Source organism: Nelusetta ayraudi, unplaced genomic scaffold (genome assembly GCF_046127955.1).
Source record: "Nelusetta ayraudi isolate G7.1 ecotype Tasmania unplaced genomic scaffold, CSIRO-AGI_Nayr_v1 ptg000016l, whole genome shotgun sequence".
Classification (NCBI taxonomy): domain Eukaryota; kingdom Metazoa; phylum Chordata; class Actinopteri; order Tetraodontiformes; family Monacanthidae; genus Nelusetta; species Nelusetta ayraudi.
In genome coordinates this window covers 7360654-7381132 of record NW_027466066.1, presented here as the reverse complement: position 1 = coordinate 7381132, position 20479 = coordinate 7360654, and the positions used below count along the sequence as shown (strand labels likewise).

Sequence of the window (20479 nt, the reverse complement as noted above, 5' to 3'; positions counted from 1 at the left end):
TGTATGTATACTTCAGATATTTATGCTACATTTCTTTTGCATGTATTATTCTATTTTTTTTTTTATTATTATTATTTCTTTCTGTGCGTAAAAGCCGAGACTATAAATGTCATTGCATTTTCGCACGCTTGCGTGACAATAAAAGATCTAGAATCTTCGCTCCGCAGATTGCAGTTCCACACATTGTTTCATAACGTCCATTTGATAAAGACATCGACCTGGTTCCTCTGCTGTTGTGTACGTGACAGTAGGGGGCTTGTAAAACAAAATACAATGATTTTATTATAAGGCTGTCAACTAAATATGGGTTTTTAACAGCCTTAAAGGCGATAAACATAGTGGGCCTGAGGCCAGCTTCAGGTTGCAGGTTACAGGAGTTTCAGTCTTACTCTCTGCATAACTGCGCACGTAGCACTTTGACCAGGAGCGACTTCCAATAATTTTACTGACGACACAATAAAATCCTCTGAAATTCACTGAGCAACAGAAAAAACGCACCTTGAACCTCCGCGCGAGGACTCTCTTTTAAGAACTGATCACACACCGCCACCTGTTGGACAAACTGGCGCACGTCACCAGACGGCGCCTCATGCGGACAGAGTGCAGGCAATGCGTAGGCAGAAGCGCGCTTTGTGTTGACAAATTCATCTTTATTTGGGTTAAATGACGATAACAGAAACCTGGGGGTCAAACATGATGGAACAGAAACAACAAAAGGTCAATGGCACAGCTGATGAGAAATGTAACAACAAAAAAAAGAGAAGGTGAAGACATATAAACCCACTATACATTTAAGTATGTACAACTTGATAAATAAACCAATACTGTCTACGATGATGATTGCTTTTTGTTTATCCTTAATTTCTCTAGGATCTATGAGCCGAGAGCGAGGGGGAAGAGGGGATGTATGGGGGGGGGGGCTGTCAGGAAGTGAGGCACGGATGAAGAGAAAAGACGAGAAAAGAAATTCCCTCCCCCCTCTTGACACAGTGGAGCTGCAACCATTAGTCAAACTGGGAGGGGGGGGGGCAAAAAGGTCGCAGGCTATTTTTGGTTTGTCACTTCAGTCAAAGTACGAAAAAAAAAAAAAAAAAAACTCATTCTGCTCACTTTCAGAAGATTCTGAACCCGTTTGTACGTCATTTACAGTCAGTTTATTTTTGGAGTCTTTGGGGTTTTCGACCTCGGTTGGAATAAAAAGAAGAAGCTGTTCAAGCTGGACGAGAACTCAAGCTTTCAAAGTCTGTGACATTCAGAGAAAGTTGCTCCCAGACAACGAGCGAAGTGGACAAAGTCTCACTTCCTTTGCAGGAAGGAACCTCCTCTCTCCGTCACTATCATATTTTTATTATTGTTATACTGTATGTCACTTACATAACTGCTGGCCCTGCATTGGCTGATGTCACGCAAGGGTTCCTGAGATGGAGCGCAGCCTATTTGGTTTGCAGGCGTATGACTTTGACCGACCACCCGTTTTATTGTGTGTTTGATTTCTTTTATAAGAAACTGCTCATAAGCATCTACAACAACCTGAAGCCTATAAACATTGTGGATGAGGTCGGACCGAAATGAAACATTTGCACAGCACGGAAAGGCAGGAAAAACACAGTTATGAATGAAGTGTCGCTGAAACAAAAACCAAACCAGAAAACAAATCTCGACTGTCCCGCTGTCGCCAACCAGCAGCTTTTCTCATCACATGGAGCACCAGGCACCGTGCAGCCGTGAACCAGCCATTCACCGAGTGACTCGCCAGTTCGGTAGAGTGGAAGGTGATGGGGTTGGGGGACGAAAAGGTAGAAAGCGGCGTCGCAGAGACGCGGGGCCTCACTCTGCCGCTGCAGAGGCCTCCAGGAAACCAAGGGAGCGCGAGTCGGATCCAGGCTGAGACTCTGTCCAGACAGAGCAGACGAGCGGCTCCGTGGGATCCTGCTCGGCTTCACAGTTCACAAAACAAAGAAGAAGAAGAAGAAGAAGAAGAAGAAGAGAAAACCAGTTGGGGCCGGGAGCAACGTGAGGCTTCCACGCCTCTCCTGGCTGCGTGACAGTTTCAGATCACTGGGACAATCTCCTGAGTGGCAACTTGATGATTATGCTTCTTTTTTTTTTTCTATCCACACATCAGATTTTTAATTTTTTTTTTCTTTTTTCTTAACTACAAAATCACTCCTAGCTAAACGAACCTCTCGTGAGGTTTCTTTCTTTCAATTTTTTTTTTCCTTTGTTACAAAAGCAAAAGCAAAAACAAACCGACAAACAAAACGACGACCAAAAACTGAAGAACCAAACGGTTGAAGCTGTAAAAAATATACAAGAATCGAGCTAATATATTAAAGCGACATCAGAAAAAGGTGTTCACTCACAGAGGATTTTGGTCGGGCGCCACACTACTACAGTCAGACCTGCTGAGTTTAAAACAACGTGTGCTACAAGGCGGGCGGGGGAGGCGGGGCTGCGATGTTTGTGTGCATGTTCTCCGTTTTTCCTTGAAGCATCTTCAAAAACAGAGGATTTTCTTTCGCCTTTCTTTTTTTTTTCGCTGTGAGGTTCTCGTGGACAGGGGGAGAGAGGGAGAGAGAGAGAGAGAGAGAGAGAGAGAGAGAGAGAGAGAGAGAGAGAGAGAGAGAGAGCACAACACAGAAAGCTGAGAGAGAAAGAGACATTCAGGAGGTGAAAGAGGCGCTCGGCCCCCCCGACTCTTATCTAGAGACGCCAGCATGCTTCCTGTTATTCCGCTGCAGCCAAGAGCTCGTATGTATCCTACAACCCCCCCCCAATCCCACCAGAGGTCCGGACGGACCCCACCCCACCCCGAGGCCTCAGCACCGGCCCGGATGATGGGGGCGAGCAGATAATCCGGACCCCTCCCTACCTCCCTCCTCCCTCCCTCCCTCCCTCCATCCTTCCACTCTCTCTCTTCCTCTCAGTCGAGTGCGACATCCAGAGCGGCCAGCAGCTCCTAATGCCTCTTCATGGACGACACCTTCTTCTTCCTCGCTGCCAGCATCTCGTAGAAGGGGTCCCTGCTGATGGCGGCTCTGTTGGAACGAACACACACACACACACACACACACACATGAGAAGAAATAACGAGGTAATTCTGCCAATAGTCGCATTTATGCCTCCGAGGTGAGATTTTGCATATGCAGGGGAAATAAAAGGGTGTTGTTTCTAATTTCAGTAATATGTTGTTGTTGTTTTTTAGTGCTGTGGGCTTATTGTTCCTCCTAGACTGCAGGGGAGAAGCAACGCATGACTAATTCTTCCTCATCTCATGTGAGTGCCGTGTTGTTGATGAGTGGCCTGCAGACAGCAGACAGGTGGCGGCAGCGGCCCTCACTTGATGCTGTTCATCCATTCGTCCTTCTCCTCGGCGGTGGGGGCCGAGATGCGGTAGAAGGTGTGGTTGCCCTCCACCACGCGGCCGTCGGCCTCCGTCTTGCAGGCTTTGATCACCTGGTCCTTGTTGTCGGGGATGAAGAGCTCGAAGCAGTTCTGCAGAGGCGGACGGGAAGGTCAGCGGAAGCCATACGGCGGCGCGGCGCGCAACAAAGTCAACCGTGCGCGGGGACGTGGGGATGTGTGTCACCCTGCAGCAGCCAGCAGAGGGCGCTGGACTCACCGGCTTCTTGTCCTCGACCTCCTTGATGCTCAGGTTCTCCAGCGGAATGATTCCTCTCGGCTCTTTGTCCTGCACAGAACACAGGCAGAGGGTCAGACAGACAGACAGACAAAGAAAGAAAGACACAGACAGACAGATGCAGTGAGAGAGAGACAGACAGACAGACAGACACAGAGAGAGACAGACATACGCATAAACAGACAGACAAACGGACAGACATACAGATGCAGTGAGACAGACAGAGGGACAGACATATAAACAAAGAGACAGACAGACGCAGAGACAGACAGAGGGACAGACAGATGCTGAGACAGACATGGGGACAGACAGACAGACACATAAACAGGCAGACAGACACGGGGACAGACAGACGCAGAGACAGACAGACAGATGCTGAGAGACACAGACAGACAGACATAGGGACAGACAGACGGCTGCTACTCACAGTGGTGTACTCAAAGTAGTAGAGGCAGTTGTCGGTGAGGATGAACCACCTCCTCTTCCAGGTCTTGACTCGTCCCCCTGCGAAGCAGACGGCTCAGCGTCAGAGAGGCGCGGCAGCGGCGGCGGGGGAGGAAGAGGAGGAGGAGGAGGAGGAGGAGAGACAGACGGGCATCGAAGCGCCGGGCGGAGCAGCGGACAGGCAGACAGACGTATGGGCAGACGGACAGATGACGGCTCCGGAAGGACTTTTCTTTCTTTTAATGAAACTCAGATGTGCCGCACACCCCCCAAACCAACATGCTCAGTCACCATCACCCCGAGTGCACAGCCTCTCTCTCTGCAGTCGCCTTCACTCTTTCACCTAAATAACAGTAGTATAACCGCCTCACTCCTTTTAATATCATATTTTAAAAAGGGCACACTGGGATTCTCACCCGGTTACCACTCACCGATACGTAAGAGCTACCAGGAAAGGGGTCAATAGAAAACAAGGGACATTTCTAAATTAAATTTTGAACAGAGAAAAAAGTCCCACTTTGTTTTTAGCTTTGCATTTGGCTAAATGTCTTGAGACTTTGCTCGCTGACTCAGAGGGGGCATCAGCCTGGGAAGCCTGGATCAATGAGCAGGTGATCAATTTCTCTGCCCTCGCCTTCTGACTGAGTGAGGAAGCGAGTCCGTGTGCTTTTCAAACAGACCTTTAAACAGCCGGCACTTTGATTTGACTTTGCTGATCTGAACTCTGACCCCGGGTTTGTCACCCGCACTTCCTGCGAGGGGAAACCTGATGAGCAGAGCAGATGGATGGAAGTCTGGGATGAAGCTCAGCGCCTGGAGCTCTGCTCTGTGTCAATACAAGCGTCGCAGACTTGAATTTCCTGTTCTCGGCTTTGCTGGGTAACTTCTGGGCCGTACTGGATCGTACTGGATCGTACTGGATCAAACTGGATCAAACTGGATCAAACTGGATCAAACTCCAAAGCAAGATGACCTTTTCCTTTCCTTTCTTTTAATTCTAGCGAGTCTTGTCTAGACGGGGACCCGACGATTCCACCACCGGTGTTAGTTGAAAAGCTGCACAGCGAAACCCCATCTACCAGGAGAAGATTGAAGTGATGAACAGAACACACACTTGCGTCATCATATAGCAGCGTCGGGACTGTATATGATCGCCCCCATCACACCACACACACGTCATGATAGGTCAAACGCTTGAGTCTATGCATGTCATCTCGGAACACACGGCAACCAACAACACTTTCGCTGCATCTCGGCGCGTCAGCGTGTTGCAACAAAAAATGTGAAAATAAAAACATAAAAAAAAATAAAATAAAAAAAATACAAAGCAGACAAACAGAGAGAACACGGGCGGAATGGCAGGACCGCACAGCTGATGGCCGGAGAGCCTGCGGAGGAGCGCGACTGCTTTCACACTCGCCGAGAAAGAGGGACAACCTCCTCCCAGACGAGCATGGTGCTGGACCGGAGAGGTGGGAGAAACACTCAGACAAACTGGAGTGAGCAGAGGCTGAGCAGTTAAATGTCTTTGGGGAGAGATTTCAGTTTTCAATGGAATGGGATGCGTTGGAATGACGCGCAGGGAACGAAAAACTGCAAACGCGCCCTTTTGGCAAATGTTTGGCGTTTAAAATCCCCCGCGTTCACACAGTCCTCTGCCCACTCATCTCTCTCAGTTCGGTACAGTCCGGTCCGGTCCGGTCGAGCACCACACACAGCCTCGCAGCCACATTGTTGCATTTAGATCCATTTACAGTAAAGAATGAGGAGAGCAAAAGCCACATTGTTGAAAAGGTGCAGTATCCCCCTTTCCATGCAGGCAGGCACAAAAAAACAAAGCGGGCCAATGGGTAAACAAGTTCACCGTCAATTTGCAAAAAAAAAAAAAAAAAAGTCAAACAGAAGTCGTTGTTGTGCCTGCTGTACGGTAAAAAACAAACACGGGAGAATAATGCAGCTTCCAAAACGGATCAAAGAGAGTGACCACCGCAGCGTACAGAGGAGAGAGAGGGCCAGACTGCACGGCGAGGCGGTCACAAAGCATCAGATCCCCGAGCCGAGACCACGGGGCGGCGAGCGAACCCCCCCTCCCCCACCCTCCGCCCCGTGACCGCCTGTCAACCACCCACAGAGATAAAAGAGCGTGGACTGAAAAACCACCAGCTGAATGAGAGACTGCACATACAAACAGGTTCAAATGAGTTGATGGACACGACACAAATAAAAGACACGAGAGATTTAAAAAAAAAAAAAAAAGTAATCATCATCATCAAAAGAGAAAGATCAACATGGGAAATTTTTAAAAAAAAAACAAAGCAAAAAAAACAAAAACAACCTGTGTGTAGATGGGGGGAAAAAACAAAAATGCGGAAGAGAACAACAGCATGGCGGACCACCAAAAAGCACCTGAGAGCTGAGAAGATGGACTAGCGTTTGGGAAGAGCAGGTGTACATACCTCCTGAGGAAAGACAACAGCCAAAATCATGGGAACAAACAAACGAAGAGGAAAAGAAACAACAAAACAAATCAAATTAAATGATAAGGGAAATTATTTCACCACAGTCTTGTTAATCTGGTTTCGCCGGAGGCTCTCATGCGCTGCTGTGCAGCTCTGATGACTTGATTTCAAGGCGGCGTTTTTCATTTTGGGGGGGGGGTGTTTTCCCATATCTCTCCACAAGGGGGAGGTAAAGTGTAAAGCGCTGCATTGAAGCGATCAAAGCCTCCGTGTGACTTAAATTCTGTTATATCAAGTAATTCACCGTCCACCCAGATTGTTGTACACGTATCGGAGGAAAGATGGATCTTTACTCCCCAGGTGTAGCTGGTTGTAAAGATTCACAAACAGAGAATGATTCGTTTTCACGTCGGATTTTTTTTTTTTTTTTTTTTTTTTTTTTTTTTAACGGGAGTTGGCTGTGAATCTGTACAACAGAGAGAGGTCTTCAGGAGAACAGAGGATTGAGAGTTCAGGGATCCAGGGCTCGGCTGCTCTTTATGACATGTAAGTTACCAGCTGACACTGTGAAAAACAGCTTATTTTTGTTGAGGTGCGATTACGCCTGAATGTGTTAAACACAAGTTTTTCCAACTTAAAAACGCCTACAGCTCAGTAAACAACCGATAAAATAATCACTGCATTGTTATCAATAATAATAAGAATTGGACTTTTGAAATTGAAAATGTTCCAAAACTGTTGGGGAATTTACAAAAATACATTTGGTCAACATTTCCCAGAATGAACTGCTGCTCTTCTAATGTTGTGTGTACACAGTGGGCGCGTTTGTGTACACACACGCAATTCACAGGCCATAACTGTCAGCATCAGCACTTGTCATGTGCATGATTACCCCGAGAACCCCCTCCCCCCACATCAGGCCTTTAATAATTTAAAGAGCTCCACATGTGGTGGTCTCATCTCAAGCCCCGCATTCATAATACATAAAAGGGAGCGCACGTGTCTTCAGACGTCTCGAGCCGAGTGTGCAAAACACACCTATCCACGCACGCACGCACGCACGGACGCACACGGCCAACACGCCAGTCGCTGACCTCCAGGGTGGAGGCTGGATTTCTACTTTACGGGTGACGACTTTCAACAGCTCAGGTGCGGATTTTCATCATCCTGCCGATTCAGTGCGAGTGTGTGACGGCATCTCTGGGGTCACTCACCCAGTTTGAGCAGCCAGCCCTCCCTGTCCGGGTTGAAGAACGTGTGCGTGAGGTCGTTGCCGTCGTCCTCGGGGATCTTGAACGGCTCGTTCTTGATGCTGTCGTACAGATTCTGCCGTGATGGCGAGGTGCGACAGGAACACAGGTGTGAATCGCTTGGTACCCGACGGCTGAATTCGATTCCGATTCGGAGGGCTACGATTCAATTAATCGCGATTAATTGAGAATGGCGATTTATCCCGATATTTAACACAATATCGATTTTTTTTCCCCCCTCCTCACTGTGAGTAATAAACCGAGTGCTTTCTAATGATCCATATTGAACAGACCAATTTACTTTCTCTTATCTTTCATTGATTATAAAATGTAACTGTCAACTGCAAGGTACTTGCACCATTACATCATAACATCTCAACAACAATACAGAAAACATTAATTAGTTTTCTTCTTTAACAAATACATCCTGTAAAGTGCAGGGATTAGTTTATCTCTAAAAGTATGTGGAATTGGGATGATGTATCAACTTAAATTTGTGAATCAATTCAGAATGGGCAATGTCATAATTGCGATTAATCCAAGAATAATTTTTTTTCTCTCACCTTTAGTCATGAGGGGGTTGTGTGTGTGTGTGTGTGTGTGTGTGTGTGCGTGTGTGTGTCGGGTGGGTGCTGTTGAAACTTGTACACACCCTGAGCAAGTCTTCGGGCAGGTCCCCTCCATCGTTGATGCCTCTGTTCATGGAGATGAAGCGCTCCACCGTGGGCTTGTCCTTGACGTTGGGGTTGTGGAGGCTGGTGTTCAGCATGATGATGGCGAACGACAGGATGTAACAGGTATCTGCGACGCAAGTGATGCACGAGAGGAGAACCTCATCAGGCAGAGCGACGCGAGAGACGCGTGTATACAAAAAACAAAACGCGGGCCAGGCCTGGCTCTTCGTTATAAAAATGCTCCCAGTGTTGACGGTGGTATTTGAATATGAATGCAAATGAGCTGAGCTGAGAGGAATGCACTTAGGGGACCCCGGTCAAACAGCGAGAGGCAGCAACACCAAGCCTCGTCGGCGAGCAGAGTGGGCGGGGGGCTAAAGGCCGGACGTGGGCAGCTGAAGTATGCACGCGCTTGTGTGTGTGTGAGTGTGTGTGTGTGTGTGTGTGTGTGTGTGTGTGTGTGTGTGTGTGTGTGTGTGTGTGTGTGTGTGTGTTCCCGACGTTCCCAACAGTGCGTTGTCTGAAAGGCAACGTGCATTAACGGGCACGCCACTGATACAGCAGCACATCCATAGAAAACGCAAAAGTGCCATGCATTATTCACGTCCATTTGCATCCATGTTAGAGGCTGCCGGCCCGTCTGCATCATTTCCCAAAAGCTAGACAGTGTTCTGTAACATAGTTCAGGCCTGGCAGACTACATGTCTGATCGCTTAAAATGGCTCGACGTCAAGACAGAAAAATGCATGTAACTGAGTTCCCCTTTATATCCGTTTCATGTTGTGTTGTGTTGCATTGTGACGTTTTTAGCTGGCTAACAGCTCAGTGGTCCAGTGGTGGAGTGTCCGCCCTGAGACTGGTAGGTTGTGGGTTCCCACTGCTCCCTCAGGGGACCATGGGTCAAATGCGGAGGACAATTTTCGCATCCGTCGCGATGTGACAATCACTGTGGCTTTAACTTTAAAGTGCTAACGGGGGCGACTGAAAGCGCAGCCTAGCACCGTGACTGCGCTACCTGTGGACTGGAAAACACCAGGGTTGCACTGGCAGTAGCGCTGAGCAAACGCCTCCATCATGCGGTCGATCTTCTGAGCTTCTCCAGGCAGCCGAAAACTCCACAGAAACTGTCTGTGAGGAGAAACACACACGCACACGCCGCAGCAGTCAGTCAGTCAGTGAGTCAGCTACAGTCTCACTTCCACTGTGAAAGCGCTGAACTTGCAGAAGACTGAAACCAATGAGTCGCATTTGCTGCATCATGCAAATCGGGAGCAGGCAGCTGGGGCGATGATGTCAGGTGGGCGTGGTCTTACCTCAGGGCCTGGACCAGGTTGAGGTCTGTGAATTCATGAAGTTCCACAAAGGCATGCAGGACCTGGATATTGAAGTCATCCCTGCAGGAGACAGGACAAGGCATATTTTTCACCATTAGAAGGCTGAAAATGACACCGTTATTGGGCAGTTTTTAGGACAGAAAACAGAAAGGGAGATACACTATTTAAATATGAAAATATTTCCAGCAGCAAATCATACAAATTCATCTCCCCCTCAATAATTCATCATTAGATGCTGTCTGTTTAGTCATTCTCGACCACATACTGAGTAATATTTTGGGGAACTTGGCTAAAGTCTTTTGTTCATAGTTTATAAATAACATAATGCTTGGTTCAAATTTAGTTGGATAAAGTGAGTAATGCTCCCTTTATCCAACTAGTCACACTCGGGCTTAACTGTTAAAAGTTCACAGCTCATTATTCATTTTTTGTATAAGTAATGATTCTAAGTGGTGAGTAAGTTTGGTAGAGCGCCCAAACCCCATCGGCACCTTTTGGTTCCAATGTAACATTCAGGGGCGCCACCACCTCCTCAGGCTCAGATGAGGGACGGTGGGCTCAAACCCACAGTGGCAACCGACTAATGCGGTCTTGACAGCGGTGACGAGACGATACTGACACACGGACCCGACACACCCACCGGCCTCGCCGCACGACCTTGATAGTGACATAATTCCTGACCTTCCTGCTCTCTGGCGACACACGATCTGCCCTGTGGGATGATGGGAAAGCTCTCAGGAGCAGCGGGAGACGTGACCGAGTCATATCCAGTCACCGCTGGGATCTGGAGTGAGCCGAACGCTCAGCGGGCTTGATAAGAATCGCGGTTGAGAGCATTCATCCACGGCCTGGGCTCCATTTCCTGGCCGGACATCATGACCACACCCTGGCTGTAGCGCTGCCGCCAACACTATATTCCCGGAGCGGTGCGTTCCGTCCATTAGAAACACTACGAAGTTGAGCGCCGCGCGGCTCCTGACGCCGTGATTTATGCATGAGTGTGATAACCGGAGACAGATGGAGGCTGTTGAGCAACGGACATTGTGTCCTGAGAGGACGACGTCAAGGCAAGGCCGATACAACGGAGAGGGAGGTGGGTGCGTTCAACTGAGGAGGAAACGGGAATGGCTTCTGGTAAGTGGCGGATGGAGAGTACGAGGAAGAAAAAGAAAGAACAACGCTGACCTCTCTCCCAGATAATCTCCGATCGCCGTTTTGTTGAGGCCCTCGCCCTTGTAGAGGAACTGTGCGATGTCGCTGCTGGTGTTCTTCAGCAGGTCGTTCTCGATGAGGAACTGGATCCCCTGAGAGGGACACAGTGCTCGGGGTTACACACGGCTAACTGAGAGAGAGAGAGAGAAAGAGACAGAGAGAGAGAGAAAGAGACTGAGAGAGAGAGAGAGAAAGACAGAGAGAGAGAGAGAGAAAGAAAAAGAGAAAGAAATAGAAAGAGAGAGAGAGAGAGAGAGAGAAAGAAAAAGAGAAAGAAAGAGAAAGAGAGAGGGAGGGAGAGAGAGAGAGAGAGAGAAAGAAAAAGAGAAAGAAAGAGAAAGAGAAAGAGAGACGGAGGGAGAGAGAGGGAGAGAGAGAGAGAGAGGAGGAGGAAACCTACAAACGCTGCTCCTTACCTTCTTGGGGTCCATGTTGAATTTCTTCCGGCCCATGGCCACCTGTTTATTCCTCTGCATGTTCTTCCTAAAAACACAGTCACGGGCTTTGGTGTTATTCAGTTCAAGATCAATCTGATTGATGAATTGCAAAAAAAAGTGTTTGTTTCAGCAAACAGAAAAGTTGTCAACTTCACCTCACAGGAATAAATCAAATCAAAATAATTTCATGGTTGTTACACTAAATTCTCATTTTAACAACTGGCCTCTCTTGTTACCACCGCCACTGTGAAAACAGCATGTCGACAGGAGTGTTTAACAACATGCATATGGGAATGTCTCATTTCTCAGGCCTCCAGTTATTTCCCGGGGTCAAAGTGCACCCTGCACGTCTGCCATCGCCATGGTTACCTCTCCGACCACGGCCGGCGAGAGGTCGCATTCCTTGGGCTTGTGTCCACTAAAGTCTAGCATCGATCCGACTCGAGAAACCGGCTCGTCTGCCGATGAATCACTAAAAGCTTTGCTGACGAGCGGGTGATGTAGTCTGTGATGGATTTCAGGTCAGGGAGCGAGCGTCTTAGCATGACAGGGGGGCGAGGACGGGATTTATTTAGCCTTTAGCGGGCCCAACCCGAGACCCGACTCCCGCGGGACCATCTATTGTCTGCTCCCGTCTACACAGCCACTACATTATTCAATGAGGCCTCCCGTCCGATGCGTCCGATGAAACATTTAAGCGCCCTTAAGAGCACGGCCAATCTGGGGCTAGCATTTAACTCCGAGGGACGAGCCGTCGCAGCCATCAAATATTAATAATTGACAGCTTTAATTGCTAAGCTAAGAGCGGGCCAGCAGCGGGACTGGGTGGGTGGTTGGTGGATTGGGGGGGGGGGGTGTCTCTTCTTACCTCTCCTCAGTGGAGCCCAGGTTCTCGATCTCGCTCGTCACTTCTGCTATCTCATCCTTCAGCCGCTGCAAAGCACAAAGCAGAAGGTCAGACGTCAGAATCTTTGCTTCATAAAATTAAAAAAATAAATTCACTAGGACGGAGGGGCACGGTGTCACTTTGGGTGTCACAAACAGAGCGTAAAACGGCAGCAGCTGAAGTATTTTCCCTCATTGTGCGTCATCGTAGTGTTGGCTGAGTCTCGACCGGCCTTGATCAAATATCCCGAGTCCGTTTAGTCTGAGGCCGAGACAAGACTGTTAGAAAGTGGTCTTGTGACCAAGACCAGTCTCGAGTGCTACAACACTACTGTGTCAACAAAAACGGGGCACAGGAGAAGAGATTTCTCTGTTTCACGGTAAGGCATTTTTGCTGGGGATCCAATGACCCAAACAATCCTCTCACTTTGATTGTGATTTGGCAGCGGGACGTTTTGGGATGTAACCTCAATACAAACGGCTTAAGAAAGCGTAAAAGTGGATTATTTCCTGTGTGCCGTTTTAGTGATTAATGGCCTTACAGTAGATTTGGCTGATGGAGCCGGCTCCGCTGGTGCCAGCCAGCACTGCGGGCTGCGAGCAGTTTAAAAGGCTTTGCATCAGCCTGATGGAAAGTGAGGAAAAATCCACAAGGGCCCGGGTCAACGCCTGTATATACAGACTTGAATCATCCGGCGTCTTCAGCCCTTATCGGGCCACAGTGCTGCTGTATCATTTCCAAGGTGTTTCCAACAGCAGCTCACTGGAGGCCAAATCACAAAGGGAGCGTCTGTGTTTTCAGGGGGCCTGCGCAATCAAAACACATTCCTCACATGCTTGCCTCCGCAAACAAAGGTTGCGCATGCAGGAGAGCGGGCGGGCTGGGCTTCTGATGTCGGTCGGGCAGAGGAGCGTGTGGGAAGCCAAGAAGCAGTAGCAGGAGGAGGAGGAGGAGGGGGAGGAGGGGTAGTGAGTTGACCAAAGCAGAAGTCAGGAAGAGAGGAGGGATGGGGAGGGGGCAGCAGCAGCAGCAGCAGCAGCAGCGGCGGGGGAAGGGTGAAGGTGGCCAGAGCTCATAAAGGAGCCGGGGGGACTGACCACACTTCGTCAGTCAGTCAGCACCAGCAGAAGCTGCACGCTGTCAGGGCCATGACGGTATTGCGTCCTTACACTCCTATGACTAGTCAGTGAATGACAGAAGCCAGCCGAGCTGAGATGAGCTGGTCAGCTTCCATGAGAAGCTTTCACCCACAGGGTCGAGCCCAGAGCCCACAAACGCATCCTGAGCCTTGGGCAGTGGTCAAACGAACCACTTTAGGGAAATTGGGCTGAGCTGATTTGAATCCCGGCTCTCTCTTGGAAACGCAAGAGCACGTGAGGGATTTTCAGCTGAATGCCTGAGCCCGTGTCACATGACAAACCCCCGTTCCGCTGTCTGGGAATCATCTGTGCATCTTTTTAGCCTCATCGGTATATAAATCTACGCGACTATGCTAAGAAAAACATGCAGAAAGTTCCCTACTGATTCATCCGGAGAGCAAAACTGGATTAACTGCAAACATTTTTTTTTCACTTTGGAGACTTAGCAGGAAATTCCTCACATTCCACTTTAGGTCAAATAGTCCACTCGGGAAGGAGAATTTCTGTGAACAACCGTGAAGATGGTAAATCCTCAGCAGAGAACAACAAGGTCTTATATCCACCGTCACAGGAAGTCGGTCGGAAAATATAGTGGGTCAATAAGGACTGCGCTGGTTTTTCATATATTAAATCTCAGCCTGGTTTAAAGCAAAAAGTCGGCAGAATAGTTTCAATGATAAGAAGCAAAATACAAAATGATAGAAAGTGTTGCCTCTGTGCCTCAAAGGCAAATACTGGTTTCCAGTTAAACATAATTCCATTAAAAAAAAACATGACAATAACAACTAAGAACAAATTTTATTGACCTTTTTACTAATTATTACACATAAAATGATGGGCATTTCTGGCAGTCAACGGATTAAGTGCACTTTAAAAAAAACCAAAAAAAAAAAAACACCACATTTGCAAACATCTTTATTTTGTATATGCTGCAATTTTTTTTCAATGTTTCACGCCTGCGTTACCTGAATGTCCTCCAGCAGCTCCTGCTTGCGCCGGCGGATGTTCTCCAACTCCTGCTGCTCCTCCGGGGTGAGGTCCTCCGGCACTGGCAAAAAACGAGAGGGAAAGTGAGCAACACGGCCTGAGGCGTCTAAAATCTGATGCCACAGTTCTGCACGTCTTCCTTCCGGAGGCACGTCCCTGTGCCTCTCACACATAACCCGCCTCACAGGTTACTTCTTAAGCTCTTTGAAATTTGACTTCAGTAAATGATAGGAGGAGACACAGACTTTTGCATTTCGGGGATGATCCAACAAAATAAACCACTTCCTGTCAGAATGTTTACTTTGGCCCCACTGCAGCCCATTGAGAATTTTGCTACACATGGCAATCAATCAATCAATCAATCAATCAATCAATCACAGAAGGTATCACAAGCAGCTTGTGGAACACTGTTTCAGTGACTTTCACAGTGACTCTCTCTCGCCACAGCTCAGACTCCACCCCCTTCCTGTGACCTTCTCGTCCCCCCCTTCCTGATCACAGCGGCAGGGTTCAAAAGGTTAAACAAGTTCAGGCCGTAGCCGACACGGTGAATCTCTGCAAACAGTTAACAAGGTAATGGCTCCAGGCCAGGGGGAAATCTTCCACACAAGGTCTCCAATTACTGAGCTAATTCCCCAACTCTATATAATATAGCGAGGAGACTGCTTGATTCACTTGCTTATTTATTTTCATATAATGCAGGTGTGAGATTATGGGCATTAAATCAAGTTTCTAGGAAGGGAGAGGGCGAGATGGAGAGAGAGAGCTACTTTACTTTGGGTATAGTGTGCACCAGCCTATCCTGAGCATCTCAACGCAGAAAAAAAACCACGTGGCAGACACTGAAATGTCAGACAGGAATATATGACAATGGAATAATAGACAATGGCAGACGGGAACAAGAGCCTCATAGTGGTGGCTGTTAAAGAGCTCAAAACAAAGCCACGTTCTTCTAGCGTCTGGTTTCCAGACAACTGGAAGACAGTGGCAGCTCACACAAAACAATATGTGATGGTGCAGCTCGGGTGCATCTGTCCAAGTATGGGGTATATCTGCCCTAACACTGGGTATATCATCCACCCTAGTATTGGGTATATCTCACCTAACATTGGGTACATCTCCCATAAGTTTGGGTATATCTACCGTAAGATTGGGAATATCTGCCTTAACATTGGGTGTATCTGCGCTAGTCCTGGATATATATATATATATATATATATATATATATATATATACCCTAGTATTAGGTATATCCGCCATAGTATTGGGTATATCGATCTTAGTATTGGCAGATATACTGCGTATATCTATTGGGCATATTTTCACTAGTACTGGAGAAATATCTGCCCTACGATTGGGTATATCCACCCTAGTATTGGGTACACCTGCCCTATTATTACGTATACACATGAAAAAACCTCAACAAGTTCAACTCTATGAATACTGCCATGTATTCGCTACCACTATTGACGCCACGCTCTCTGCTCAGTTGCAGTTCCGTGGCAATTGCAGTCATCTGGACGACGTTACATAATGCCTTTTGTCTTGACACAAGGTTTCACATCACAAATACTGCTACAGCTGCCTCCTCCCTTCCGTCACAACCTGACTCAGACCTGATGCAGCCACAGAAGAGCTGAGTCCCGGCGAGGCCTCGTTTCTGAAAGGGTTGATGTAGCCACACCCAGAATCCAACGTCAAGCAGTGCAGCGGGTGCTTCTGTGCCGAGCTGCCAAATTCTGGCCTAACAAATCAAGGGCACATCGGCAGAGGGACGGGCCCCGACCACAGACGTGCCAGTGCGGGGCGCCGAGTGGGAGTGAGTTCCCAGAACTGGGCAGAAAACGATGCGGTCGCATCACCAAGGAATAAACGCAGAGAGCTGCTTGTTCCCCCTCCTTTCAGGGAGCTCGACCGTCACTCGGCATTATCAGAAACAGGAAATGAGAACGACAGACAGGCAACAGAGCAAAAAACACAGCGATGGAAAGTACCTGTTTCTGTGCGAGTGAAATGAGAACAGTCGAGAAGTAGGGACAATTCGCTACACGGTACACCCCTGAAAACCAAAATCCCAACCACGCCATGCACAACCTCTCTCTCTCTTTCAATGGCAGAATAAACAACAATGGAAAGTCCCAACACACCTCTCAACTAGACAAGAGTGTTGCATAAAGTGATTTCCACAGGTGAAGAGAGGAACCTGGGCCGCCCCACTCCTTTAAAGTGAAGAAACGCTTGAAAACATGGCAGTCCAGGGAAATCAGTGCAATGCAACCGTGCTCTTTTAAAAACAGGTGCACACAATCGTGCAACCTCAATAGATTGAGCAACTTTCAGAGCGATTTGTGATTTTTATGTCAGTGCAGTGCTGACAAATTTGCCAAATCTAGGCGCAGTATAATACTGCACTCTGACCCCCATTACCTTACTGACGTTTGACCGAAATTAAATACTTTAAAACACCTGAATATCCGACAGCAGTGTCCATACAACCCACATTTACCTAATAAACAACACAACATCCTGACTGGTTTGTGTTTCTTTAAGATTTTTAAACCGACCAGAAAGTTGGCTTTGACCCTTAAACCTCCTTTGACAGGAAGACTTTGGACTGTTTTTGATGCTAATCTGGCATCTGCAGTCTTTCTGGATGGGCGGAGCGTTTTTTTTGGAGAGGGCAGGGTCAGCGGAGAAGCATCGTGGAGGTGACATCAAGGGAGAGTCCAATTATAGCGACGTCTCCCACAGCAGCAGAGCCCAGTAAAGTCCCCGCTAGAAAAAGCAGACGTCTCATTTCCCACCCGGATCACTGAACGACTCTCCTCGGAAAATGAGGAAATTAGAGTTTGGAGAGCTCGTCGGATCTCTCGGCAAAGCCCTCCTCTCCCCGCAGACGTGACCCAGTTTGGAGAGTTCCTCTTGGCGCGCAGGGGCCAAAATAAAAATCATTAGCTGAATTAGCTTTTCACCTGGCTAGCGTAGAACCCGCAGAGCTCCTGCTGGACAGGATCACAAGACTTAAATATCTCAGTTCACAAAACCAGCGCAAATCATTCGCCCCTCATCTCATGAGAAAAACACATGTATTTTGGTTTAAGAACTCCATCTGGCATCTGAATGACTCAAATAGGGGATTTAAAAAACAAAAACGAGGAGTGCTTGAAGGCAGTTCGGTCTGAGGAGACCACTGACCCAGAGCAACGGTATCTGATGACCATCAACTATCAAAATCGCATCGCACCGGAAACAGTGACTCAGCCCACGAGCTCAACGGGCGCACGAGCTTTGCAAGCTCTTCAAGGACACGTGGTCCGGCCACACGTGTTCACTTGAGGAGAAACTAATCTTGGATCTCGACAGGAGAATATTTTTACACCAGGAGCCTGTCTCTGCTGACAGAGAGAATATGCCAACAAAAAAAAAGAAACACATCTATTATTGCAGGGACAAGGCAGGAAAGCCGGAGCATGATTACATTTTGATGCAGTGTTCGCACTCCAGGAGGCCGATAAACGCAGGCGGAGGCGTCTGGTGGCCTCGTGCACAAGGTCCCTTCATGTCTTCTGTATCTAAAAGTCTTTAATGCTTATCTTCGGGGGGGAAAACAACCTTCTTTTGGAGGCTCACACACTTCTTTTTTTCTCCACGTTAGGACAGATTACCTTTCTCTTCATCTCATATCTCTTCTGTCCTTTTGCTTTTTCTTGCTAATCTTATCACCCAAATGCAACTGCGATCTCCAAGTTCCTCTCTCGCTTCTGCGCTCGCCAGTGTTCCCAGCGGTGGTGTCTTTACAGTATCAATGGCTGAGTCCGATCGCTGAAAATGCACCCTCCTCCCCCGAGGACCCTGGTGGGAGTCAATCAATCGACCCCTGGCCCAAACCAATAAGAGGGCCAGCTGTCCAACGAGCAAGGAGGTTCAAGGTTTTTATTAAAGAAAAAAAAGCACACACACACACACACAGAAAGAAGCAATCAACTGAAAACTAGGGTGCATAATAGGAGAGGCGTACATCAAGAACTGTTAAAACTGCTCTGGTCTTTTTGATCTTCCTTGCTGTTTGCAACTGGTTCGGCATAAAGATGATATTTTTTGAAATGTGAAAGGCTTATCGTCTGATCTCTGGGACTAAATCTCATTAGCACTCCAAATCCCAAAGGGACTCTCCTTCATATATATTTGATCCTCAACCACTCTCTCTCTCTCTCTCTCTCTCTCTCTCTCTCTCTCACACACACACACACACACACAACCTTGAGTTACTGAGCTCAACACACACATCCACTGAAAAAAACAAAAAAAACAGACTGAAGCCATGAAAAGCCATGAAAGGATGCCAGTCTTTAATGTGGCGGCAGCCCAAAACGTTCCTGCTTCTGACTTCCAAATACATCTCTCACACACACACACACACAACTAAGCCACCATTTATGGATCAAAACGCCAAAGAGGAGCCCCATTACCGACCTGACCTGAGAGTAGGAGGCAGTGACGGTGACCTGAGATGTAAGAGGAGAAGAAGCCCTGTGTTGGGCCAGGGGGAGGCGTGGGACAGCGGGTGGCAGCAGAACACAGGGACGGTGGGAAGAGTAGGTGGGACCATCACAGCTCTGCCTTTGTGTCTGCCTCTCAAGACATTCCAAGACAAGGCCAAGACTCAGGGACAGACCTGGGCCCAGACTCTACGGATCATCAAGGGGTGAAGAAATCTGAGTGTTACTTCTGGGATGTTTCATCCTAAAACTTAAAGCTCAATCAGCTCCGTTTCCCAATCGAGATTTTAAGTCTCTCTGGACGCTTGGACGTTCAAGAGCTCAACAGCCTCTCTTCTGCCATTCCGGTACATCCATAATGATACCCACAGAGCCAACTGACAGGACCACACAGTCCAGTCGCCTCGCCGGGGCCTCATCGTTTCAGATGTCAGTGAGTGCAGCCCTGCTGACCAGCACTGTCCACAACACAACAAACCAAGCTGGGGGAATGACAGGACGGCTCAGCAGAGTCACTCCGCAGGGCAGCGAGTCAAACCGACGGCATGTAATTCACTTCCCTTTCCTTCTCCCCACCTCGCCTCTGCCCATTCACAGCGCAGAGCAGCAAAACAAGCGACAGAGACAGACACCGGTCGCCGCTCACCTGTGTGAGAAACCTGCCTTCCGATCCCAGGTGCGACTTCGGCGGCTCTCCCAAAGAGCGCCTCCTCTCCTCTCCTCTCTTCTTTATTCTTTCAATACGACCGTAACTCTCCTCTTTGATACGATGAAAAAGTAAAAAAAGAAGAGAAAAAAAAAGAAGGAAAAAAAAAACGATCCCCCAGTTTTCAGTCAGCTCCTCTGCCCGGTGGAGCACATGATGAGCAGAGAGAGGGAGCCGGCTCCTCCACTGCCGGGTTTTTCCCTGCTGGTCCTCGCAGCTCTCAGCATGCTCGCAGCACGCCGACACTCAACGTTTGGGGAGGGAGTCTCAGTCTCTCTCTCTCCCTCCCTCCCTCTCTCTCTACATCCCTCCCTCCTCTTCCTCCCTCTTTCCTTACCAGCTCTCCCTCGCTCTTTCTGTTCTGCTTTCACTACCGTGGACGTGAAGGCTCCACCCAGTGGTCATTGCTCTCTCTGCCTGCTCCTCACACACGCACGCACGCAAACACACACACACACTTTAAACAGGGTACATAAGTGAATTTAAAATAAAATGTCATGAGAGTGATTAAATATACTTAGCGTAAGATAGTGATCAGTGAGTTAGAGTGTGAAAAAATACTTTTTTATAATAATACATTTTATTTGTAGGGCGCCTTTCATGGCACTCAAGGTTGTCTGACAGTGAAATGAATGCAAAGTAAAGCAGCAAAAACATTACAGAAAACGTCTATTCAACATTGCAAAACACAGCCAGAAACAGGTTCAATAGATCAAGTAAGATGTGCACGTCTGAACAGATGAGTTTTAGGTTTAGGTTTGAACAGATTGACAGATGTGGTGTTGCAGAGGTCAGGAGGGAGGGAATTCTGA

At 48.1% G+C, this 20479-nt stretch overlaps 1 protein-coding gene across 3 annotated transcripts in view; it reads right to left on the bottom strand.

Annotated features, from left to right (window-relative positions):
• Window positions 1–625: 625 nt before the first annotated feature.
• The window catches only part of cyth1a (cytohesin 1a), a 37182-nt gene continuing 17328 nt past the window's right edge, over window positions 626–20479 (bottom strand). For 2 of the 3 annotated variants that reach the window (XM_076024315.1, XM_076024314.1), the window contains exons 2-13: window positions 14441–14523; window positions 12319–12383; window positions 11430–11496; window positions 10987–11105; window positions 9781–9861; window positions 9483–9595; window positions 8446–8594; window positions 7757–7869; window positions 4068–4146; window positions 3623–3691; window positions 3341–3495; window positions 626–3038 (exon numbers count right to left, since the gene is read on the bottom strand). In XM_076024315.1, coding sequence (XP_075880430.1) covers window positions 2960–3038; window positions 3341–3495; window positions 3623–3691; window positions 4068–4146; window positions 7757–7869; window positions 8446–8594; window positions 9483–9595; window positions 9781–9861; window positions 10987–11105; window positions 11430–11496; window positions 12319–12383; window positions 14441–14523 — 1172 coding nt within the window. In that variant the 3' untranslated portion in view covers window positions 626–2959. The remainder of the gene's footprint in view (window positions 3039–3340; window positions 3496–3622; window positions 3692–4067; window positions 4147–7756; window positions 7870–8445; window positions 8595–9482; window positions 9596–9780; window positions 9862–10986; window positions 11106–11429; window positions 11497–12318; window positions 12384–14440; window positions 14524–20479) is intronic. The other variant, XM_076024313.1, reaches the window with a different exon arrangement.